Source organism: Epinephelus fuscoguttatus, linkage group LG4 (genome assembly GCF_011397635.1).
Source record: "Epinephelus fuscoguttatus linkage group LG4, E.fuscoguttatus.final_Chr_v1".
In the NCBI taxonomy this organism is placed as follows: domain Eukaryota; kingdom Metazoa; phylum Chordata; class Actinopteri; order Perciformes; family Serranidae; genus Epinephelus; species Epinephelus fuscoguttatus.
Window position 1 is genome coordinate 14,086,811 of NC_064755.1, and position 26,546 is coordinate 14,113,356.

Sequence of the window (26,546 nt, forward strand, 5' to 3'; positions counted from 1 at the left end):
TTTTTGTTTTTGTCATCATGTTGACAGTCAGTATGCTGTGTATTTTTGGGGACATTTCAGTCTCCAAATATAGCTTTACAGTGAGCACTCTTTGCTTTCACGCTGTTCTCTGGTACAGGCAGCTGCAAACTCTGCCTGGAGGAAAAGAGGCTCTGAGATGACGTTATCTTCAGCTTTCTGCTTAGAAGTGGTATATTCACAGCTAACACCAACTTAATATGGTACATTTGGCTTGTTTTTTATATTATATGAATAAGAAGATGTATAAGTATAACAAAATGTATAAGGAACTTATGGCTTAATGTTCATATTGAACAGCCAAATCCAATTTGACTGACACGGGTCATATGTCTTTTGGTGTTTTTCCGCGATTGACCCTTCAAGTCCCGCCCCTGGACGCAGACTGACCAATCGTAACATTGTATTGGGCTGGCTCAGACCAGGGTCCAACAACAACTCAGCTGTGCTCCATTGACTCTAATGCAATAATTTAAGATTTTCTTCATTTTCAGGCTGGTTTTGCGGATTTGGAGCTAAATGTTGTGCCTTGGGCATGTTGTGTATTAATGATACTCATTACCTGGAGAAGTTGGACGGAGATATACGTTTCTTCCCTGTTCCAAAACCACAATCAAACCAACAAGCTACTGAAGATATAGCCTACTGAATGTATACACATGCTGCTTTTGCTTTTTAATGATCATAACAGTGAAAAAAGACCGACCCTGCTGTACAGGAACCAGTGAAGGGAAGCAGGGGAACTTTGTTGATATTCAACCAGCTCTGTGTCATCGCCTTGTGTGCAGATGAACGTCGTTTGACTTCCCCCAGAGATCTCTCCCCATCTGGCGGTGAAGTGCGGGTGCAGGCAGTGGCACAGGCGCAAAGCCAAAAACCATTTATCTGCACACACTCTGATGCCACACAGCTGGTTCAATACCAGCAAAGTTTCCCTTAATATTCATTGTCTTCTGTCGCAATCAGCAGTGATGTGATGGTTCACTTTCACACTGTGATCTGTAGGCTATAGTTCGGCTTTAGCTTATCTTTGTCTTTTTAACCTGTCATGCTGCTGAGTCAGTTTGACATCCTGGATATATCCTTCAAACACAGACTGTAGACCCCTCTGTCTGCTTCTCTCTAGAATCACTATTTAATTTTTCCAAAAATATGGTAACATTCTTCAGGGAGTGCAGTTAGATACAGTGTGGGCTCCATGCTCACTGCAACAGCTTGTCGGACCATCACAAAGGAGTGGGGCTTAGGGAAAGGTCAATCGGATCATTGTGTCATTTATTTTTTGACCAAGCCACATTTTAGCTTGTGACTGTAATCTGCATTCCTTCTCTTTTCGATGTCCTCCTAAAACTAATGCAGTCAAATACAACAGCTCTGCTATAACTTCTCCCTTTATGAAGATTATAACGTTCAACTGTTGTTGAAAGTGTTTTATAGAGGTGCTGATTCAACTGCATGATCATTTTATAGGATGTAATTTATGGTGCTGTTGAATAACATTGCATTGCATAGTATTATACGGAAGTGTTTCTATTATTTACCATCATTGACATAAATGGTATGGACAAAAATAATAGAGTCACTTGTCAGTATTACACAATACAATTCAACAGCACCACAAACTGCAGCCTCCAAAATGTGCCTTAAGGTAAATGGTGGCACCAGCATACTAATATGCTCACACTGACAATGCTAACACGCTGAAGTTGAGTAGGTGCGATGTCCACTGTCTTAGCAAACTAAGTGTAATGCATCAGCATGCTAACGTTTGTTAATTAACACTACACGTAGTACAGCTGAGGCAGATGGACTTTTGCAGCTTTGGTCATAAGCCAAAATGTGGGACAAATGTTGACCTGATGATGGCATTAGATGAAAATTTTGTGTCCTTGCGGTAGCAGCATTTCTCTCCTGGAAAGATGGCCTTTTCATAAAATTGGGTTGTCTATGCAGTAGATGGATGAAAATACTTTTAAAATTGGTGCTGTAGGATCAGAGAAAAGCATATAGGCTGTAGCATTTGCTTTTGCTTAAGGGGTAGAAAAATGTCTGAATACCAGAATGTACTGTGCTGCAGCAGACCAATAAACATGCCCACTGGTGGGTGACGTAATGTAGTTTTGACACAGGAAACAATATGGCCACTGGCTGGTATCAAAAAATCTTGTATGACAGTTAAACAGTAAGCCATTGCAGGACAACCATTGCCCCACCCAGCTTAATCTCGGCAAGGTACTGGAAACATCAGTGAGTCCAAACACATCTATGCAGTGTTTCACTTTATTGTGAGCTCTCAGTTTATCAGACCTTCATCAGAGTAGAGAATTAAACCATAAGCTAGTTTTACAGGTTGAACGGACTTTGGTCTTAGTTTGAAAAAGCGAGCAAGAGGCGGTGTCTCTATACTCTTTGCATCCATAGTGGCAGGCATACAAAAATGTGGATGTACGATCTTGAGTTCAAGCAACAGCCTCAGAGCTGTTGCTTACCAGGTAGATGAGCGGGGAGATTTGGAAATCTGGGCACTGGTAAGATGAAGGAAGGTGGAACATAGTTGACTGAGATTTGTGAGATTTGTCAGTCTAGACTCATGTGGTGGAGAAACTAACTAATAGAACTGCATTGCCATCCCTAGAGAGATGCAGCTAGCATGGGTAAAAATGTTTCGGCCCAAACCCTAATCTTGTAATCTGGCAGTGTGGGGATTTTTTTGTTTTAACTGCTTTAGCTTTGATGCCACAAAGTTGTGGTTTCACTTTGTAGAAAAATATGCTCTTCAGCAGAAAACTCTCACCCAGTCCCAGTTGGTCTTCCCATGTCTCTTGGAGAGCTGTAGTGAGAGCATGAAACACTCTTGACAGCTGTGCTTCCTTCTTGACAGCCTGCTTTCATGGCTTAATTTCACAGGTATAGACTGATTGAAGTTTTTGAAGGTAGATGCAGCAGATGTGTACAGGACCAGTGGATTAACATTCTCATATCCCAGTGGGTGTTTCTAAAGGAAGCTGATGCCTTGAGGTCTACGCTTTGAGAGGAATAGAGGAAAAAGTGAAATTCTTCAGGGAAAGTGAGGAAAAAACATCTCTCTGTTGTTATCACACTCAGCTATAACTATAGAAGGTGTATTTCCTTAACAAGTTTACAGACTGTGGGTGCAACATGATAAAATTAATAGTAATAGTCTCTCTGTGATGTTTGTCTTTGTGACTTTAACAAAATATATTGTACAAAGAAACTTCCTTGCAACACAATGCCATTTGCGAAAAGCATATACTGTATTTCATGATGACTGTTTGAGTTCTCACAGTCAGCAGCACTGCCGGCTCCCCCACCATCATTAGGCTGTCAAGATTTACTGTGAAGACACACGTCTTTGATGCCTCTGACCCACCCTCGGGTTCTTCTGTTTCGAGATATTCCAAACTGAGCTGACCAATCAAACTCACTCTGCTGGAGCTGCACAGTAAAGCAGTTCAGCAAGTTTCACAGTGATCAGATTATGCCCCCCCCTTTGCTGTGTCCAAGGGAGAGCATTGAGGAGAGTTTGAGGGAGAGAAAGCTCTCCCTCCTGGGGACAGTCTGAACTGTGTTAGGGCAGGACCAGGGTTCTGCGGGGTGGAGCGCAGCCTGCTGATAAAGGCTGAGCCACAGGAGTGTTTGGGAGGTTCTGGGAACTATTCACCTTGGAGCTACTGCAGAGCAGTTTCACTGGGATCTTAAGAAAACGGCAGGCAGGCAGAGCCCCTTTGAATTCACCACCCCAGCAAAGGGAGGACTACTTGAATGGCTCAGGAGGAGCTGAATGCTGAGTGAATGTGAAATGAGGTGATGGCAGTGGAAGGCAACGGAGATGCTTCCATATGCATGACTCTGCCCCTTTTCACCACTTCCCTTTTCACTCTTCCTATTCTTGTCTGTGTTTAAGGCTGTGATAAAGCCTCCCCGGCTCATACCTTTCCCTCTACTTCTGCCACAATAAGCCAAGCGCCCAATTGACTGGGGCTTCGGCTCACACCTCTGCCGATATCCCTCCCCTGTAATCAACCTAGCTTCTCATCTGGGCACAAAGGCCTTTCAGACTCAAAGATCGAGGGTATCCTTGGAGACAGAGGAGAGGGGAAGACACGGACATAATGTTTGGTTCTCTTATAAATTTATGTTGAAATAAGCCAAACAATTTCAGAATGTAGTTCCTCTTATTCCCCCTTGAACATCTCAGTTACAGTTCACATCCTTAACTATGTTTGCGTGTATCCGCATGCATGTGTGTCTCTGGCAAATTTAGAAGAGTGCTTTTATGTATCACTGATTCCTCTTGTCCATGTGTTGAATGAAGATAGCTTTGAATCCTTTTCATGCTGAAAAGGATCACAGTCCTCTTATACCGAGGTTGTGTCAGTTTTTTTGAAAGAAGACACAATATGTGTGAGGTCTGGTACTATACAAGTAAATTGTTCTTGTCAATTAGAAGCCTTACATGGGTGAGTAAACCCTTTTGTAGCAACACCGATAGAAGATAATCACAATGTAGCATCCTTTTGGAATAAATTAACCATGGTGAATCTGTGATAAATAAATATGTGAGCAACACTTGAATAACGGACAAGAGCAGCCTTTATTTAGAAAGAAACTGCGACCTGTGTCAAGGTCTTAGTGTGATAATGATCTCAGCTCGTAGAGAAAATAGCCCCGCTTGACCTTCTCTGACACATTCTCAGGGCAAAAAGGAAAGTGAGAGGAAAGTGTTCACCGAGACCTGTAATGTTAACAGACAAGATGGCTTGCAGTCACAGATTTACACTCTGAAGGTGGGGCCAGGTCAGCCAATAAACACAGAGGTAATGGGTGCAGGTTTCATCATCTCCGCTGCGACTGACTGCCGCCGATCTGACACGAGCAAGGCCCCATCTTCTCCAATTCTCCCTGCCTTTGATAAGTAATTTCCCTCCAAATGAAATCACCGCCCCTTCGTGCACACACTTCTGCTAATTTTCAACTTGAGAAAATATTTCGATCTGATCCGTGATAGAGACAAAATAGTCTCCTCATTTTGCTAACAGACAAGCGATGAGCCGTGTGAGGAATTCAGTGCTTCGGGTCTGACTTAAAACTTCCCAAGCCAATCTACACACGCACGCGCACACACCGTGTCATCACGTTTGGGTGCTTTTAGTAATGTGATGGGTCATTTTCTTTGAATATTGATGCAGCAAGCGTCAGTAAGTTTGAATTAATTGAATTTATAGCATAGTGTACATCCAATCATGTAAGAAGTGTATATTCTATAGATTCTTAGAAGCTGTCAGTTCCGCAGAGGTAAATGTGACTGATTATGGTGTTGTATATGTGCAGTGTAACTTATATGCTGGAAGCTAATTGGGTCTCAGAAGACCATATTCCACATACTCCCACCTGCTAATAGACAGTGTCCATATATATATATATATATATATATGTATATATAGATATATACTGAAAAAAAGTGTTTTCTTTCTCCAATTTTATATTTGTCATGCACAAACAGAATCATATGCACATATTCTGTGCAGTTTTCCATTATGGAAACATCTCCAAGAGGAGAGGGTGGGTGCATAGGTGGGGATTTGCACAAGAACCCAGCCAACAAGGACCACTCAGCATTCTTCTTATACAAGTGCAAAAAGAGCTATTGGAGGAGAAGTGGCATGTATAGTAGAAGCAGTGCAAGGATGAGTGTAGAGTGAGAAATGGCGCGCAGCTTTTACCAAATTCTGTTTGATGAATATTCCCATTGTTGCAAGGACAGCTGTTTAATCAGACTCACTATTTCACATGAAGCCTGCAGGGTGAGGAAAATGTTCTTTGTAAAAGATTATGGTTTTGAGACAAGGTATAAAAATGATTATAGCCATTTATCACCATTTGCATATACTTCAGGCAAAATTTCAGTTTTGCTTCTCTGTGTTTTTGGCTCAGTTACATCAAAACACTGAGCTACTGTAAGTAGAATCATTTTTTTTTTAAACATATGGTTAGTCAGTGACAAGTAATGCATGAAGGAAGCAGAAAAAGAATAAGAGAGAGTTTTGTCTCAGTCCCACATCACATACAGTATGCTCTCTATATTTATAGTATACAATTTTTGCAGTTCCTAATCAAATAATGTTTACACTTTCTTATTTGTTTGTAACAGGACATATTTATAGACACAGACAGATGTCAATCAAACTTTAACACTAGTGCCAACAGTGTTGTGAAGTGGGTGGAGCTATTTTGGGCACCTTTGGTTCTGTCGGTAAATGTCACACTCATTTCCTACAAAGACAGTCGAAACGCCTTCATCACTTGGCTGGGCGCAAAACTCTCCTGGCTGAATCATCAGTGCAAAAGATAGGTAACTGTGTTAGACAGTGTCTGGTTCTTTGGTTAAGAGTCAAAGGTACAGAAGCCTGGGTAGAGAAGGTAATTAGGACTCCCCAAGGTGCATGTATGAAAGAAACACCCAACCAGAAAGCACACAATGCTGTTACATGGAGCAAAATGATGGGTAGCAGTTTAAATAAGATAATTAGAGAATCAGTGTTACAATCTGCACCTTCTGTCACTTCCATACACTAAACACTCACCAGCTTTAGTAGTTAATCTATTCAACTGCCCGTTAACAGGAATAGCTAATCAGCCAATCACGTGGCAGCAACTCAATGCATTTAGGCATGTAGACATGGCCAAGACGACCTGCTGAAGTTCAAGACGAGCATTGGAATGGGGATCATTCTTTTTGCAACCAGTGCAGTCTCTTCCTGTTGGCCATTAGAAAGACTGCAGGTTTAAGGCACTTGCGCATTGGCTTCGCTTTTGGCTACATCCACTTCTTTTATATAATCTATGGTCATTTGCTTTCAGATTCTGCATGAGTTCTGCTCCCAAGTGCAATGATAAAGCATTTTGAAATTGCAACTGTTTTTTGTCCATAACAGTGGCTGCCAAGGCTTGTGGGTATTTAATGAGTGTTTAGAGCCATCCAACATACCAAACCGATGGTAGAAAAACAAAAAACAAATATGATTTCTCAGAACAAATAACTTGGTGATTATGTTTGATCTACAATATTGAAAAGAGTCCTGTTTTTCTGTGTTGAAATATATGAAATACGAATTTACAGCAGAGAAAAAAATACCAGAGCCAACATCTCTTCTGTTTTGCAACTCCATTAAACTTAACAAAGAGCCTTTTCTCACTTTAATGTTATTTTTATATTATTTTTTTGTTCCTGAAAACTTTCTCAAGCTGTCTAATCACTGCATTTTTTTTTTCTGGTTGCAAATTGCTTTTACCTTCACATAGCTTCCATCAGCACTCCACTACAGTTTACTCTGCATACCAATATCTATGTAAGTTATTACACTGTCACATGAACATGTGCTATATATGCAGTGTGGTTTCAGGAAGCAGCTTCTGTATTTGCATATCATGTATACCTCAAAGAAAGTCATGCAAATCCAGAGCTGTTCATGGCTGGCTTTGTTTGAAAGATCACACCATTGTCTTTGCCATGAGACGATATGTGTTTGATTATGTATTCCCTCCGTCTGCCAAACAGGTTATTGCTGTGTTGTTGGTGTGATCCCCATTCAAATGATGCGATGCGAGGCACCTCACAGCTAATGTTCTCATTACAGCTCAGACGTGCTGAGAAGAAAAAGCTAGAGTGCGTGTATGTATTAATGCGTGTGTGTTTGCATTTGTGTGGGTGAGTGAAGTCATGCGTACATATGCTTGTTGGCACAGGACAGTAATTCTTTTGCCATGCAGATCCCTGTATGCTTGTTTCATCCACATAGTGTACCTCTAAGCATGTGTGAGCCTGTGTGAGAGCTGATCACTGGATAGGTTGGAAATACACGTTGGGTTGAGAACACCATTAGTTGAGAGTCAGCAGTTCTGCAGAATGGAGACCGAGGGGGAAATGGTCCCTCTCATGAATAGCCTCCCATGGTATATTCTCAAGGCAGAGAGAGAGAAAGAGGAGGATGAGATGATATATGAAACCATTAGGCTCCTAACACCTAAAACACTTAGTTCAGCTGCATGTGTGCCATTACTGCCATTACGCTATATGCTCCAGGCTCCATGGTGACGGACAGAGAGGAGGACAAAGGAGGAGGAAGACAGAGGAGCAAGATAGAGGGAGAGGAGTGGGATGACCTGTGTGATAGAGAGGTTGCGTGATGTCATGCATTACTGATAGGAAGAGGAAAGGCTGGTAATGTGATGCTACAGATAAAGGAGGGACCTCTCTTGCTCCCCCTCTCTTCCCCTGATGAATCTCTCCAGCCCTGCTCCAGCGCTAATAAAGGAAGTGAAGTGATCTCTTTAGCCACAGATTAGGATAGGAATGGGGGTAATGTCATTACAGATGGTGTCTTTATAGGATACAGATCGCTGACTTCATAGGGTGCATGGTCTCATCTGCAGACAGGATTTCTAGTAGCATACATGCTTAGGTTATATCAAAAGTGGTGACAGTCTTGTGACAATAAGCACTGGCGACATACAAGCTATTATGCATCCAGTCAGTCAGCATTCTGAAGTGCAGTTTCATATGCATATTGTTAGTATATTCATTTTCTCAGCCTGTAGCCTCCATTAATTCATTGCACCCAAATGTGCTAGATATAGCGCCTCAAAATCAATACGTAGACATTCATTTGTATAATTGCAGTAAACAAAAGAGATCACCGCTGAGAAAAGCTTGCTTAATAAACAAGATAAAGCCCACCACTATGGTTTCATTTTTTACTGTAATCACTCTAAGCCATTCTAATTAATTTGGCAGTGGTACTTTTAATAAGGCCACATGTAGCACCTTAATGGAAAAGCTTTCCTGTTTTTATACCTCTGTGCTAGCAGTAGCAGTGGCTGTAGGCATTATCTTTTCAGGTTGTTTGTCAGTCTGTCCATTTGTCCATCTGTCTGTCCCATATCTCAAGAACGCCTCAATGGAACATTCACCTGGACTCAGCAATGACCTGATTAGATTTTGGTGGTCAAAGATTAAGGTCACTATGACCTTGCATCCTTGCCATTTTCATGAAAACTATATCTCAGTCACTCACATTTGGCACAAACGTTCACTTGGACTCAAGGATGAACTGGTTAGATTTTGGTGGTCAAAGGTTAAGGTCACTATGACCTTGCGTCCTTGTCATTCTCATGAAAATGATATCTCAATCCCTCAAAATTGGCACGATCGTTCACTTGGACTCAGTGATGAACTGGTTAGATTTTGGTGGTCAAAAGTCACTGTGACCTCACACAACATGTTTTTGGCCTTATCCCAAGCATTCATATCCTAATTCTGACAACAGGACAAAATGATGAAGTAATAATAAATGTCAAAGGTCAACTTCACTAGAACATCATAATGTTCTGCAAAAACACCTCCGTGGCCATTATTTAATGCCATATATATCAGTAACAGAGGGGGAGACCCTTGGTCAGATTAGGGTTTTCATGAGAACAGATACTTCGGTACCAAGTCGATGCCAACACGCAAAAAATATGTCAGTACCTGTTTTTTTTTTTTTTTTTTTTTTTGGTACCGTAAGTACCGGATACAACTTTGCCCTCAGCGGGCCGTGTCGATTCCTGTCGGAGCTGACGTATATGTGCGTCAGTCTGTGCCGAGGACGAGTGCCGAAGAGGAACACCTGTTCTCCATCATCTTTGCTAGAAACAATGGCTTCTACAAGTGCTAGAGCTTAGATCGGGCCCAAAAAATCCAGCCCAACCCCACCTGAGCCCTTGCATGTTCTGCCCGAGCCCGTCCCGGCCCAGTGGCGCCGTCAAGGGGGGGCATTCGTGGTATTGAATGAGTATCGAGAATCATGGAAATTCACTGGTATTGGTATCGACTACTGAAATTCTGGTATTGTGACAAGCCTAGGTCAGATACTAAATTTGTGACAGTAATCTTATTTGTCCACCTTGAAACTGTGCTAATTGTGTAGATCTTCTGTGCTGCCGGGTTGAAAATGTGTGAAGCATCCACGTTTCAGAATTAGTAGCTTCTTTGCAGCATCATCCTTGTTTGAGGTATTGTCAACTGTTATTGATACATATGAGTCTGGACAGACATGGATGTAAACTGTAACTGCAACTTGATAGTTGGCTGAGGCATACAATTGCAAGGCGATAATTCCAGTCTTGTAAGTGAAATAGTGTGTTAAGTCAATTTGGAATTTATACCCATATTTATGAATACAGGTAGCAAATATGTCTCGAAGGGTCCCAGTATTAGTCAGGAAAGTGCTGTTCTCCGCATGAAGTCAAGTTTTCATTGTTATGCATCATGAACACTGTGTTTTGACATCTGACCAGCTACTAGCCGCAAGCAAGAGGAGCTTGTCAGCAAGAAAAAGGAGTGTAGAAGAGATGTGTGTGTTGAACCTGAAACCCTTTCTTTGTCTCCAGCACAAAACAGGAGTTACCATTATTATAAATAACAGCTGAACAACAATGCATCTGGTTAGAGTCAGGTGATACAGAGAGCATCTTTTAACCCTATATACTTCAACTACATGGTGATCTCAAGTATCTATTTAGTAGGCTGGGCTTTAGTAGTATCTGTTTAGTATTTAAATGGACTGATTAAAAAGGACAGGGTTGTCCCACTCTTCATTAAAAGCTGCTCATTTGCCAAATTGATATTGAGCATATTTTAACTGTACTGTTGAGCTGGCATCATCCCCTAGGTGAACCGTTGGGGATCACTAGTAAAACTGCAGAGTAGGGAGAAGCTGAATGCATAAATATGTGATGTGGGCCGATGGATGATCCCTTGGTGGAGGAGCAGACGAGGTGAAAGAGGTAAAGAGGAGGAGAGGAAGAGATGAGTAATCTTAAAGGAATACTTTACCAACAAAATGATCATTTGTTTGTCAGTTACCCACCACATTATGTTAATTTGTGAAGAAGACTTTGTTTTTCTTTCATGCTTCTACGGTGAACGAAGATCCAAACAAAAATGAGAAAATTCTTGATGAATGAGATTAACAGGCAGCAGTGTTTCACAACAGCAAAACTATATCTAAACATGTGTTTTCAAACTCTCACAGAACTCATGCAGTGTGATCCAAGTCTCATTTATCCAGTCACATTCTCAGTTTTTCCCAACACATGCATTTGCACTAAAACCTGAGTATTTAAAACACTTCCAGATACGAGTGGTGCCTGGGCAAGTGTGTGTGTTTAAACTCTGCTCATTGAGCGGAGTTCAAACGCATACGTAGAAGTGCTTTGAAAAGTTTTAGTGAAAATTTGTGTGTTTGGGAAGTACTTAGCATTTGACTGGATATATGAGAGTTGGATTATACTGCACAAGTTGTGTGAGAGCTTGTAAACGCATGTTTTGATATAGTTTTGTTGTTGTTAAATGCGGCCCCCTATGACTTCATCAAGACTTCTCAGTTTTTGGATTCTTCTTTCACCATGAGATCATGTGTTTCAAGTGAGTGAAACAAAGATTTCTCCATGAATTAAATGCAACACTCGGTAAGTAGTTGATACACAAATTATCATTTTGCGGATGAAGTATTCCTTTAATGGGCAATGGTTTTATATCTTGTAGTGCCTGTAAAGGAATCTGGAGAGTCATATGTATGCAAGGGCACAATTTAATCGAGTTTAGGTGAAGTAAAAAACCAAATGTGAAAAATTCTCCCCAAATAATTACAAGCACATTCCTTTTTGCTACTTGTATGTTTGAGGTTGAGTGATTGCATGGTCAGTATAAAACTACTAAAAATGGTATTTAACGCCAAGTGTTAAGATACTATATTAGCTAAATGCTCAGGCACTTGATAGCTGCTAAGGAACACATAATTTAATTATTGAGATCCAGGGAAAATTGCCCACTACTGGCAAAAGAGATTGCAACTGTTTATCTGTCTGAAGACAAACGTTGAGAATTCAGCTCAGGGCTAGACAGTGCGAGCGTTTCACTCTAACTAAAAATAGATGTGTGCGAACTGTAAAAAATATTTAGGTGCGCATAAAAAAATCAGCCGAAGCAGCCTATATTTTTGTCAATAAAAAAATATGATAATCTAACCGCAAATGTTGGAGGAACTCCAGCCGCCTTCCCTCTTTCCTCTTCCCTGTGTGACACGGTTATGGGCGGTTTTCCAAGCCACTGTCGGCACAATGCACACTTGCGCCGCGGTAGCACATACACAATGAATGGGTTCGTCGGCAGAGGTCTGCGCTTTGCGCGTTCTGTGTGAAAAGGGCTTAAGTCCCACTGTCGGCAGCGTGGAAATAAGTCAAAGTGTGGAGGAGATGGACTGGGTTAAGCGGCGGATCTCTGGGGAAGCCCGCTCCGTTCTCCCCATAGTTCAGATAATTTCAACTCTGAGCACAGCGCTCGGGCGGAAAATCAGAGCGGTGCACGACGCCAAGGGTAGCGGTGCTGCTTTGTCAGGTGTTGTTGCCCTCTCCATAGACAAACAATGGGACAGCCAGCGCAAAGCGGATTTATGTGTAGAGACCTTTAGGGACCATTCGCCACGGTACGCTGCTGGGCAGGGTGGAAATAAAGTCCTTTTCACACAGAACGCGCAAAGCGCAGACCTCCACCAACGAATCCATTCATTGTGTATGTGTTACCTTGGCGCAAGTGCGCACCACTCTGTCACCGAGCTGAGCAGCGCGCGAGAGGGCGCATGTCGCGGTGTCTACGTGCTGTGATGACACCTTGGCGCCGCGGGTCCAATAGCAGGGAAGAGCCTGAAGTAGACCCGGAAGCGGTCACCATGGGAGTCTGTACTCCCCCAAATCCTATCCTATCCTCTGCGCCCTACCCCTCCGTGGGCGCCACGAAAGCTCTGTGTGAAAGAGACTTAAGTCCTGCAGAGTTTCAGAGGACCTGGAGAATGTTTTAGGATAGTAATAACATTATATAAGATAATCGTATTGCAAAGATAATATACTGTATATAAGATAATAACATTATAGACAAAATTAAATTGCAATAGGCCTACTTTTTCAAAACTTGATGATTTTACCTTTCTGTACATTTTGTATACAAATTCATTAAATAATGTTGCTTGTAAATGTCTATTTGCATCACGTTTATTACGGAAAACACATTATTAGATCAATTTACATTGTGCCTCTAAAGTTCTTTGTGTGCTCCTTACTTTTTCAACTTAGGAGCACATGTGCTCCTTGGGAAAAAAGTTAGCGTCAAGCCCTGCAGCTATTAAGCATGATTGTCATTTGTGGAAGGAGATACTGTGAACTGCAGTACTGTCTGAAGGGTAGATTCAATTTGTTTTTACTTGTGGCTGTCTTTTCATTAGTAGACTGGTGAGATTTCTTTGTAGCTGGATGCAGAACAGCACACATTTTGAACCAGTCAGCTATAATTTTACAAAGATTACTATAAATATGAGTTACACCAAGAACACTATCTTAACCACAGGAAATAAACTCCTTTATCTTTTCACCCCCTCACAGCTGGAAGTTTCAACCACAGACTTTGCTGGAAACCTTGTTGAGGGACCGGCCATACTAGTGATCACCGTCATCGACCAAAATGACAACCGGCCCATCTTCAAAGAGACACGCTACACAGGAGAGGTGCTCGAGGGATCCCCTACAGGTAGGTGTCATTGTTATATTGAAGGACTCTGGAGAGAACTGGGCTTTTATTGGATTTAGTTGGACAGCAATATCACACACACTATGATTGCTGCACTTGAGATGTCTGTGATCTTAGGCTGAGGTGTGGTTGTGTCGATGATATCTACATTTGTGTCCTGAGTCAGGTAGCTTTTATGTGTTGCTGTGGTGATTGAGTCAAAAAACACACTGTACATGCTTTCATTTTTAAATCAGTGCAAGACAAATATCTTTCATTAGAGTGCCGAACTCCATGCAGTTCACCTCAGCACCTTAGGATGCTTTCAGACCTTGAATTCACTTGCTTTGGTCCGAATCAGGGACTAATTTTGTTACAAAGTTGCATAATTGCCTAGGGTTGGTTTGTGTTTTCAAGGCAGCATTTACAAGTGGACCAGATCAAATGCCTTGTGCAAGAAAGCTGCTCTTGATTGGTCAGAATTTGCATGGGGAAATAATCCAGGCAGTAAACAAAACGTTGAAGAAGAGTACACTTGCGAGATACGTGCGACACTTCCTAATGTCACAATGGAGGGACAACTGTATGCGGGCTGATTTTAGCGCTGGTCATCGTGGACTATATTGCTGTCATTGTTCATTTTAGGCAAACCATACAGTTTGAAAACGAGGCGCAGCTCATACTAGAAAACAATGTTTCAAAGCATTGGATGCACCAAATGTGCATATTAAGGCAGTGCAGGAGGAGGCGCACATTAATGATCTACCAAGATTGTAACATGCTCATGCTTGTTTAACCGAAACAATGCGTGATGTGAGTGCAATTGGTTCGGATTGAGGTCGGAACACGTTCTCACCACAAACAAACCGCACCAGCATTCTTTTGTAACCGGACCAAGACCACCTCTTCAAGAAGGTCTTGGTCCGGTTGTTTTGGTGCACACCCGAGTGTGATTGCTGTGTTTACACCTGCCCAAACAACCCACACTTAGGGTGCAAACGAACTTAGTTAGTTAGTTTGAACTGATCCAAACAGGGCAGGTGTAAAAAGCACCCTAACGAATCATTATACAGTGCTGTGAAAAAGTGTTTGCCCCCTTACTGATTTATTTTATTCTTGCATATTTGTCACACTTCAGATCATCAAACAAATTTTAATATTAGACAAAGATAACCTGAATAATACAAAATGCAGTTTTTATATGATGATTTTATTTATTGAGGGAAAAAAGCTATCCAAACCTACCTGTGGCAGTGTGATAGACTGTGGCACCACCTGCCCTCCACTCCCCCATATATCCTTTTGTACGAGTGCTGCCATGAGGGGGCTGAAAGCAACCCTTTTTTGTTTGTTTATCGTGCTTGTGCTTGTGTTGTCTCATTTTTCACACACAATCTTATGTCATCAGAATAACTTAAGGACGCCATGCTCACAGTTGCCTTAAATATCCTCATATCACACTTATTACACCCTCTTTTTACCCTTCCTCTCATTTCTGTGATAGTGCCTTGAAATAGTGTGACACTGACATTTGGTGGAATGAATTCCAAAAATTTGAAGTTTACCATTTGTTGAGCTGCGTTTGAGCGTATTCTGCAGACATGTATCTTCTTGTGTCTGTGAAGATGAACTTGAACCTGAAGGTATTATACAGTCAGGCAGACAGGGTTCTTGAATCAGTGGTGTGATTTCAGGTTGCCATTTTAGCATTCAGCAAGGCATCCCTCAGCAAGTGTGTGATGTCACTACTATTACCGCTATGTAATCCTGGAGGTGTTGCTGCTTTACTGGATGATTAATTTTAACCACTAATGTTATTTCTAAATCTATACATATTGTTGCCATGGCTACAAAGTGTCTGACAAAATTTCAATAGAGCCAAAAGAGCTCCACTGAAGTAGTATACAATGCTGCATTCAAAGTCACATACTTTTTCTATTTACTTTCAGTATGTGCTACACTTGCCCTTACAAAATACCTACTGTTGCATGGAGGTGCATACAATTGGGGCATACTACTTCGTCACAACATTTTGCCTTGAACTTTAACCCTCTAACACATACATTTGTTGCGGTCTATAGTGTAAATTTGAAATAAAAAGAAAAGTATTTGATTTTGAAGGCAGCAGACATCAATGTTATCACCATTACCTTGGAGATGTAACAAAACGCCTTTCATTGAGCTCACCAGAGGCAGAGGTCAACATGGAACGCTCTGCTGTTGTTACTGTGCAATGTATGTATTTTTAAAGGGACTCTATGTAAAATTCAGAGCGTATGAGTTGTGTGGACACAGTTCTCAGTATGGAAGTTGACCAGCAGCCAACAGTGTTAACTCCATATGATGCAAAACAACAGCAACAGTGCAGACAGAGCCCATAGTGTCCCAGTATCAGGGGTAACCGCCCAATGAACACAGCGCAAAGCATAGGCAATGAGCTAGCCAGTTGGATACACATATGCACTAACATGCACAAGCAGTCAGACCTGCTTACCACAAAAAAAATACATGGAGAAATTCAGATTACAACCCACACAGAGGGAGCATGACTTCATTCTCTGGTCATGATGCCATTACTCCACTATATCTATACATAGCAGTTAGTTGTTGCTGCCATATTAATACTGTGAATATCACATACAGCTCCTTTACCTTTTAAGTTATAACTACATACGTTGTTGATTCTCACGTATTATATTCATGACAGAAAAAAAAATGACAAGCATATCTCTGTCATTGTTGTAGATATGTCTTTTTGTTGTTACTGGTTACCTTTATGATTATTCTGTTCAATTCCTTTTCCTATTATTACTATATATTTGACTGGTCACCATTCACTTGAATGTGCTGTAATCTGTCATTGAGGCTTTTTTTTGTATTAATGTCAAGCCATACAATTGTCTTCAATGACAGGTATTGTCAGTGAGTTGTCATCTGTTTGCAGCTCAGTCAATGTGACACGTCTTCTGCTGTGCAGAGGATTGTGGGTCCAAATAGCCAGAGAAGCATGCTGGCTTGCATACTACAATGTGTGACTGGATGCAGAAGGACATCCTGGTATTTTTTGGCGTATGGCATTTGGCATACTATGTATAGGGACATACTAAATCTCTTTTTTTTGGCATACTAAATAGTCTGGGTATTGAAGTGCACAGCTAGATACCAGTTTTCAGTACAGGATCTATAACTGCTCTTATTTGTGGCAAAACAGACAGAACTCATTGAGTAAATCCACCTTAAAAAATATATAATTTTGGTTTGGAAATGTCTCTCCACCACATTCTTGTTTCTTGTGATTTTTCACACCTTAAATTTGGTACTTCCTCCCCCTCTTTTCTCCTCTCCCCGCTTTTCCTCTTCATCTCTGTGTCTGAATTTATATGACATTTCAAGAAACTGGAAAGCAAAATACCATTTATATTATCAATTGTTGAGTTTTTTGGCAGTTACCTTATTCTGATGGTCGATATATAGAGACAGATGTTACTTTATGAACTATAGTGGTGGACTCTGCACTACCTTTTCTCCCCCTCTCATGGTCAAGTGTTTCAAAATGAACCATTTTGAGGCAAGGCTGGCAGAGCCTTTGAGAAGACTCTTCACCTCTGGCTCCTGCTGTAATTCTTAACGTTCTCTTAGATGCTTTTGTCACTTTGTCACAGCAGCTTCTTTTTAGGCTCTCTGAGCTGTTGTCATCGCTATCACCATTGCTATCATGGTGACAGCTGTGCCCTCTCTGGGCTGAAATATAAATAAATGCTCTTTGAATGTACAGCATTTCTATTTCAGGAAAATTCTACTTTGCTAACCTGCTGTCACCTTGATAACAAGCTGTTGTTTGTGTATGTGTGTGTCAGTCTTTGAAGCAGGGGAAATTAAGATTTAGATTCATTGTTTTTTTTATTCAATTCACGTAGAGCTGTGGTGTAAATGACTGTCATCCACCTCACAATGGTTATATATGACCTGATGCGTGGGTGAGAATTGAGGAGGCAGTTACACTGTCACTGTTCACTGTCAGGGTCTGTTTGGCTTTTATTGCTGAATGGTTTCCTACACGTATATCTGGATTCACTTTTCTGCAGCAAAAACACATGAAAATTGGGTTATTTAATGGAATACTTCACCTTTAAACTGATCATTATTATAACAACTACCCGCTATGTTTAACTGTGAATTTGTTAATAAAACTTTATTTTTGTTGCATGCCTCTATGGAGAATGAAGAATCCAAACACTGAAAAAAAATCTTGATAACGCTGAGTAAAAGGGGGCCACGTTTAATAAAAGTAAAAATGTACTAAAACATCTGCTTGCAAACTCTCACACAACTCATGCATTGTTCTGTTTCTATTGCCAATGGGTTCTCCCCGTGTCAGGGTAGGTTTTCTCCGGGTACTCCGGCTTCCTCCCACAGTCCAAAGACATGCAGGTCGGGGATAGGTTAATTGGTGACTCTAAATTGTCCATAGGTGTGAATGTGAGTGTGAATGGTTTTCTGTCTCTATGTGTCAGCCCTGCGATAGTCTGGTGACCTGTCCAGGGTGTACTCTGCCTCTTGTCAGCTGAGATAGGCTCCAGCCCTCCCCGCGACCCTCAGGAGGATAAGCAGTTAGAAAATGGATGGATGTTGCCAATAGTGGGCAATCTCCCTGGATCACAATGATGAAATTATTTGTTCCTTAACGGCTATCAAGTGCCTGAGCATTTACTTAACGTAGTACCCTACACTTGCTATTAAATATCAATTTTAGTACTTTTAATACTGGGCATACAATCACTCAATCTCAACTATCCATGCAACAAAAATGAATGTGTTTGAAATTATCTGGTGAGAATTTTTGACTACTTGTTTGCTTTCTCTCACAATTTCTTACTTTCCCTTAAATTGGAATACATTTTGTCTTTGTCTTTCTCACATGTCTCCATAGTGAACAAAGAATCCAAAAATGGATTAAATTCATAATTAAATCAGAGTAAAAGTGGTCCACGTTAAATAGCAGCAAAACTACATCACAACACCTGTTTACAAATGCTCATACAACTCATGCAGTATAATCGAACTGTCATTTATCCAGCCATATGCTCAGTACTTCCCAAACACATGCATTTTGTTAAAACCTTACCATTTAAAACACTTAGACATGCAAGTAGCACACCCGGGAAGGGCAAGTTTTTGAACTCTGTATTCCATTGAAGAGTGTTCAAACACACCGCGCTACTCATCAGTGCATGAGACCGTTTATAGAACTGTTTTAAATGCTAAGGTTTTAGCAAAAATACATGTGTTTGGGGAATACTAAGCATACAAGTGGATAAAGAGAGACTTGGATTATACTGGGCAGGTTGTGTGGGAATTTGGAAGCAGATATTGTGATATAGTTTTGCTGCTGTTTAATGTAGACTGCTTTAACTTTGATTCATCAAAATTTTTCTCTGTTTTTTTGGATTATTTGTTCACTGTAGAGCCATGTGAGAAAAACAAAGTTTTCTTCACAAAATTGACCTTTCACTAAGCCAGCTGTTGGAGTGAGTGTGGAGCCGACACTGTAACTAACAGCACTCCCTGAAGAAATTATATCATATTTTTGGAAAAATGAAGTGTGGATTCCAGAGAGAAGCAGACAGAGGGGTCTACAAAATGTGTTTGAAGGATATATCCAGGATGTCAAACTGACTCAGCAGCAAAAACAGGTTCAAAAGACAAAGATAGTTTTTAAAGTTAAAGTCAAACTATAGCTGAAGAGAAGACAGGAAATATAAAGGGAAACTTCGCTGATATTGAACCAGCTGTGTGGCATCGCAGTATGTGCAGATGGAAGGTGTTTGGCTTCACTCCCGTGCCGCTGCTAGCACCCGGACCTCCGCCGCCGGATGGGCAGGGATCTCCGTGGGAAGTCAAACAACGTTCATCTGCACACAACGCGATGACACAGAGCTGGTTGAGTATCAGCAGAGTTTCCCTGCTTCCCTTCACTGGTGCCTGTACAGCAGGGTCGGTCTTTTCTCAGTGTTATAATCTTTAAAAGGTAAGAGCAGCATGCGTATACATTCAGTAGGCTATATCTTCAGTAGCTAGCTAGCTAACCCTACACTTTTCAGGGTTTGATTTTGATTTTGGAACAAGGAAGAAATGTATGTCTTTTTCCAACCTCTCCAAGTAACAAGTATCATAAATACACAACATGCTCGAGGCACAACATTTAGCTCCAAATCCCCAAAACCAGCCTGAAAATAAAGGAAATCTGAAACGACTGCATTAGAGTCAATAGAGCACATCTGTATTTTCGTCTGACCCTGGTCTGAGCCAGCCCAATGCTACGTTATGATTGGCAAGTCTGAGTCCAGGGACGGGACTTAGCAAAGTCTCAACTTACATAACAAACAGTAAGTAAGTGCAGGGCTCAACAATAAGGATTGCCCGATTGCCCAGGGCAAGTAAAACTCAAGGTCGGGCATGTAAACTAACAACTCACTTGCCCGATTGGGCAAGTTGCTAAAAATAGTAAAAGTTAATAACTCATTGATAAAATAAATGTATTTTAAAACGTGCTCCTTCAGCTCTGATGCAGTGGTATCTCTGCCTGAAGTCACAGGCACAGCTGTGTAACAATGTCCTGCCCACAGCCCCCATTGATATTATTTTGCACGAACAATATACTATTTATGGTGTTATGTCATCATGTCATTTCTGTCTCTACATGGTCACACGTTAACAGTTCTCTTCTGCTCTCTGTATCGCGCACGGCGGAGTTCCGCCACACACACAGGTGATCACGCTAGAGCGGCTCGGGCCGCATTTTCCTGACCAAATCTGACCCCGAGCCCGGTGCAGTTTGTCAGCTGACAAAGTTACTGTTATGGACAGTGTGTAAATAACCATCAACAGACTGCTGTTAGGCACAGACAAACACGCTGCTCACACAACAGCGTAGCATGGCACTCATGCTGAGCTTGTGTTGCGTTCAGGTGTTGCCGCGTAAATAACAACTTCCAACACTTAAATAGGTCATAGCACAAAACAGCAGCATGTCAAATAACTTTTTACTTTATTATATTCAATAAAATTGTATGTTCTAAATCTTGAGACACCTCATATGTAAGCTAGACAGACATTTCACCTGCTCATACTGTGCACACATGTACTGTATGTACTTAGTCCTAAAGAGCCCTTCTGGTGCCAGTAGATACATAGAAACATCCCAGCAGGCTGTGCTTTGCAAGTATACAAAAAAGTTTCACGCATGTGAAAATTATTTTTCATGCGTGTGCTTCACCTCTGCTGCTACAACTCCATCCTAGGGGAAACACTGCTGTGTGCATTTTGTGCAACAGGTGGATGTGGTAGTCTACTGGTAGAGTAGAGAAAGAGCTGAGTAGCGTTGAAGTAGAGTAGAGCAGGGCAGAGAGGTGGAAGCAAAATATATTAAACCCGGTGTTAATACAGCAGAACTGGAGAGAGGGGTGAAAAATAAATAGAAGTGGGCATGGCTCAAGTAGGGCGCAAAATTATAGACGGAGAATGATTGACAAATTTTTCACTTTAAGCCCTGACACTGTCATATTTGTGTAGGAATTAAGCTACAATACATGACATATGTTGTTTTAATTAATAAATACAGTGTGAATAAAGATTACATAACATAAAAATAACTGCAGTCTTTGTTAATTGATAGCTGCTTAAATTAAACAATTTTAGGGCAAGTAAAAAATGACTTCAGGCAAGTAGATCTCTGACCAACTTGCCTGACCGGGCAAGTGAAAAAAACCCTTAGCGTTGAACCCTGAAGTGAAAAACAAATGACACATTTTGGTGGGTGAAGTATTCCTAATACTGTACTTATAGTGCTGTAGACCTGCTTTGGACATTTAAGACAGACAGCACTGCTTTTATGTTTTTAGAAGAAAGGAAAAGCTGATTTGATGTGCCATTGTTATTACCAGTTCTTACCACACCCACTGAAGTGTGTCCCACAGTGTTTCCAACTGTCACAGATGCACCACATGGCGCTGATGACGAAATTAGCAAAAATCAGTTGCTTCACCCTGTGTGCTCCTGCTGTTCACCTTGAACTGTGTTCCACTGATTAACTAAAAAAAAGAGCCTTTCAGGTCTACCTGTCAAGTGTCTTAAGGGCAAACATGCTGCAGCGCACAGATTGTTTGGAGAAACCCGTGTGTTAAACGTAGGTCCCAGTCAGACGGTTAGAAGTAGAAACACAGACAGTAAAACAAGGGGGTAAAATAAAAAGCTACACACTGCTGATTCTATGATGGTTCTCACTATGTTTGTTCTCACATCATTAGCACAGAAAGCCAACAGACAAAAACCTTAATCACCAACAGAGCTTCACAGATAAGAGGGATCAGTCAACAGGCAGACTGAAAAATCACACATGCACACACACACACACACACACACACACACACACACACACACACACACACACACAGATTCCCATAGAGACATTTTGAGCGGCTGTCAACTTCATGCTGAACTTGTGTTATGAATTGCTAATACAAACATTGCTTATGCGATGTTATACATTAAGCAACCAACAGCATGTCAGTACTGGCGCTGCAGACCAAAATAATAGGCTGACAAACTTGCACAGTTGAATCTTGTTAGAATAATGCCGTCAAACTAAAAGTGCATTTTGATGACCTGATCCTGCATGAACAGAGATTAAATGATGGAAACCAATTTTCAGGATGGAAAAAAAACAACAAAAACAAGTGATGTATTCTATGTTTACATGTATGGTTTTGATCATGTAGATTCCTGATGTAGAGAGTGTGTTCGCACTTTAACTGTGTTTGTCTACGTTTTGGCTTCCCTGCACACTCAGACTGTACATGCAGCCTTACATGCTTATATAAAATGAGCCCACTGGGAGCGAATTAAAAAAAAAAAAAAAAAAAAAAGCCAAATCCCCAGCAGGAGAATCTCGTATTGGTTTGGCCCCAGTGAGGGCCAGACATCACAAAACACCTGAATCATCATAGTAGTTTTAAGCCCTGACTCTGTTTAGTAGACAACTTAACTCAGACTTCTGCAAGCTCAGCACCAATACATTTTTAAAAAACTCATTTTACATTACTGGGTTAGATCCGATACCACCCGCCAGAGACCTTCTTGCTTGATGTGATAAAATTCAATTTGGTTTTATTTGCAATTATTTGATGCTGTGTTCTTCATTTTTTTATATATATCTTCGAGATACACAGCAAATGCTTTTATAACCCTGAGCTTCCTGTAAGCTGCTATTTCCTGAGTGGATTATAGCCTGGTTGAATAAACCAAAAGTGAGCAAAATTAAATTCACCAAAGTTTGATTCTATTTTCAGTGTGGTGTGATCTGACAGCTTCTTGGTAATTTAGTTGCCATGGATGCCAGATCTGATTGAGCTTAGAGATAAGATGAAGGATGCAGCTCTGAAGGCCATGTTTCTTGAATATGCCTGTATATCTGTGCACTAAGTGCGCTAGATAGCCAGCATGTCGGTTCAGTCTTAATGATCTGTCTTTCTCTCTGCCAGTCATTTAAATTATATTTAACAACTTGTCCAATCCCCATAGACACCCTGGTCAATAGTAATAGATTTTAAAGGGATTGTTTGTTTGAGGAGCAGAGAGTCAATAAATCTCCCCATCATTGCTGTCAACAGTGGTTGCTATAGTCAGTCATGACATCAATAAACCTGTCTTAGTTCTTGTAACAACATGTAGGATAACAACATTTCTCAATTTGTGTTCAGCTAGCAATAATGAAGTCTTATTTAAAAAAAAAAAAAAATCAAAGGGAATTTGTCATGATTACATGTCAATGGGACGTTTTGTAAAGAAAAAACAATGGAAGATGAACTCAGCCTGATGCATCATGACAAGTTGTATCTTCAAGTTGATCCTGCGGTGTTAGCAAACTATTGCCTATTTACACATCCAGCAGTTAGTAAATTCAGTTTAGAAATGGTTCCAAATAACCGTACTTAATCATCTTTAATTGGAACTTCCATAGAAACAGTAAAACAAATCTCCTCATATGAGACAACATTTGAGTTTAAAGCAAAAGACTTGAAACAATAAAACCAAAATTCTTTCAAAATGGAACCATCAAGGTTCCTGAGAACAACAATTTCAAGTTTGCAGATTTGCTACATATCCTGCCCCAAATAGCTCCCGCAGTAGAAACCGTATCGCCAAATCTCTATTGGTGGACACATTCCTTGTGTTGCATAGTACCGTCATATCACCCAACCCTATCTTCAAGTTGTTATAGTGAACTTTTCCTGAGGAAAATATCTGGCTCTTAAGATGCTAAATGATCTTCTAATGTTCACTAGCTAGTTAATAAATTTGTTGGCTGTTTGGTGCTGAGCTCAGTGGGTTTTTTTGGGGCTTTTTTTTCCCCCACCAAAAGCAGCTACCAGCTGCAAACAAAGCTGACACTATGAAAACTGTGAGGATGAACCCACTTAGTGAAGTTGTGGGCTAGAAAGTGAAACAATGAGCTGGAACTTGCAAAGCTCCATTACAATTAATATGAGCAACTCCTATCATATATGCATAGTCAAGGTCAAGGTTATGCGACAAAACTACTTAGTTACGTTTAGACTAAGTCCATTTGTGAAGTAACGTGAAGTTAATACCTCATGTGAGTGACATCAATGCATGACAACCTTGACCTTGTTTTCTAACCCTATATGCACCTTATGGAACATGGAGCATATCTTCAATAAGCAATGTTTCAAAAATATAGGCACATTTCATGGATTGACCATAGTGTTAGCTCAGGCAGGACACGATGTCAAGCTCAGCTCACACCCCAGCTACATCAGCTGATCTCAAACGGCCCATTTAACTCATGGAGCAGCTGATTGATGGAGAGGAGTCAGCTGATAGATCACATGATTCCTTTCTATGCAACTACTGGTTAATCTCATTCAGGGCGCCCTATTTAAACTGCTCTGGCCTGTCTACTGTTGCTGCTTCCTTTGCAAGCCGCCTTTCAACCTGCCTCCACCCCAGCTCCTCCTTTTTATGCTGTATCTGACTTATCAATGTCAACTCTGTTTGCCATTGATACTGCTCTGTTCTGTTCCCGTGGGGTCTTTGCAGCTGTTCTCTCTGCCTTGGGCTTTCCATGTAGGCGCATTGAAGGGCAGGGAGGTTTGCTCTCTCTGCCTCAGGCTTTCCACATTTGCACATGGAAGGGCAGAGAGGTGTGCTCTCTCTGCCTTATGTCTTTCCATGTAGGCGTGTGGAAGAGGCCTCCTGCATAGGCCTGAGGAAAGGCAGAGAGGCCCCAGAACAGAGCCATACCGCCAAATTTAATACGGCAAATGGAAATAAAGGGGTTTTTTTGACTAAAGTGTTCCTGACTGAACTTGGCTTTGTTTCAAATCACAAAAGGAAGTGAATGCACAATAATACACACACTAAAGGCACGTGGAGCCATGTGAGCACTACCCAAAGGAGTGAGACCACCTGTAAGGGTTACACTCATCCCAGGAAAAAAGAAAAAAAAAAACATACTTATCAATCTGTCTGTGGAAAAATGTTGTAGTTTCATGGCTAATATTGTAGTCTGTGGATAAAGTCTTGACTTGCCTTTTACCACAGCAAAATGTTTAACCATAAATAATTTCTATGTGTATGTGATCTTGTATGAGTTTTAAACGTTAGCATTTATTGATGAACTGAACTTATCAAAGAGCTGACATTTTTACTCTGTCTCACTTACTGTGTGTTTGTCACAGTTAAAGTTATGAACTACAGGTCATGGGAATACATGGTATTATAGAGTATTTTTGTTCTTATGCAATATATTTTTTATTCTTTATTTTGTCTCAGTGCTACATTTTTGTAAATAGCTTATTGTTTGTGCCAATGTAGCACCAATGCTATCTCCTGATGAATCTGTGAGCAGCCATGTACAGCATGTGCATGTGTATAAATTGAGTTACCGTATGCTGTACGAAAATGTATGTGCATTTGTTGTGTGCTGCTTGTTTGCTACTTTGAGTCAATATGTGCTCTTCCACAATTTGTGTGTGTGTATGTGTGTGTGTGATCTGTGGCAGCATGGTGTGTGTGTTACACAGTATTGGTTGGGCAGCAGGGGAAGCTGTAGGGGAGAATGTCACAGTGCTCTGACATTTCTGTGCAAACTGATAACAAAGGCAGCCAAAGCCTGAGTCTCCTGGCAAGCCCTCTCCTTCCTCTCTGTTTACTCCTCCACTCTTCATTTTTCTTTATTCCTCTTTATCTCTCTCATTCTCTTTTCCCTTCATGCCCTGCATTCCCCTGGGCTTTGTGTACACACCATCCTACTCTGTCTTTTTCCCACTCCCCCACATTTGCTGTTTCCCTATTCTCTCCATCTGTGCCCTGTGTACAAACTTCTTTATGACTGCAGATATTGACTGACTTGCTTTTGCCCCTCTTCACCAGGGGGTTGTCTGATTTTGACCGCATCATAACTTTTTCATACCAAGTTTGGATGGCATTGGTGTATTGTATTTGGTGACTTGCAATGATATCAGTCTTTTGTTGACAATGTTTTCTCATCAATCATGAACAAACATCCCAACTGACATGGCTGAAGGATTTCTTGTCATTTCATTATAATTTTATTTCAAGGATAAGGCAGGTGTTATTCTATATTTTTCTTGTTGTCAGCAAATCCCATGAGCAGTCAGTACTCAGGCCCAGTCATTACCAGAAAGAATATTACAGATACTATGCAGGGTTTTCCCTAAAAAACAATGTATAGAGTCACACAGAAGTAATCTCTCTCAATTACCACTGATGTCCCACTAGAAGTGTGTGGCGGTGTATGTTTATGGGTGTGTACCCCAGCAGCACTCAGGTGAGGTTGGAGCTTTATAAAAAGGTAGCGTTCAGG

At 41.0% G+C, this 26,546-nt stretch overlaps 1 protein-coding gene across 1 annotated transcript in view; it reads left to right on the top strand.

Annotated features, from left to right (window-relative positions):
- Positions 1-26,546, top strand: part of cdh13 (cadherin 13, H-cadherin (heart)) — a 460,534-nt gene that overhangs the window by 234,021 nt on the left and 199,967 nt on the right. Inside the window, exon 7 of the mRNA XM_049574962.1 lies at positions 13,516-13,660. Coding sequence (XP_049430919.1) covers positions 13,516-13,660 — 145 coding nt within the window. The remainder of the gene's footprint in view (positions 1-13,515; positions 13,661-26,546) is intronic.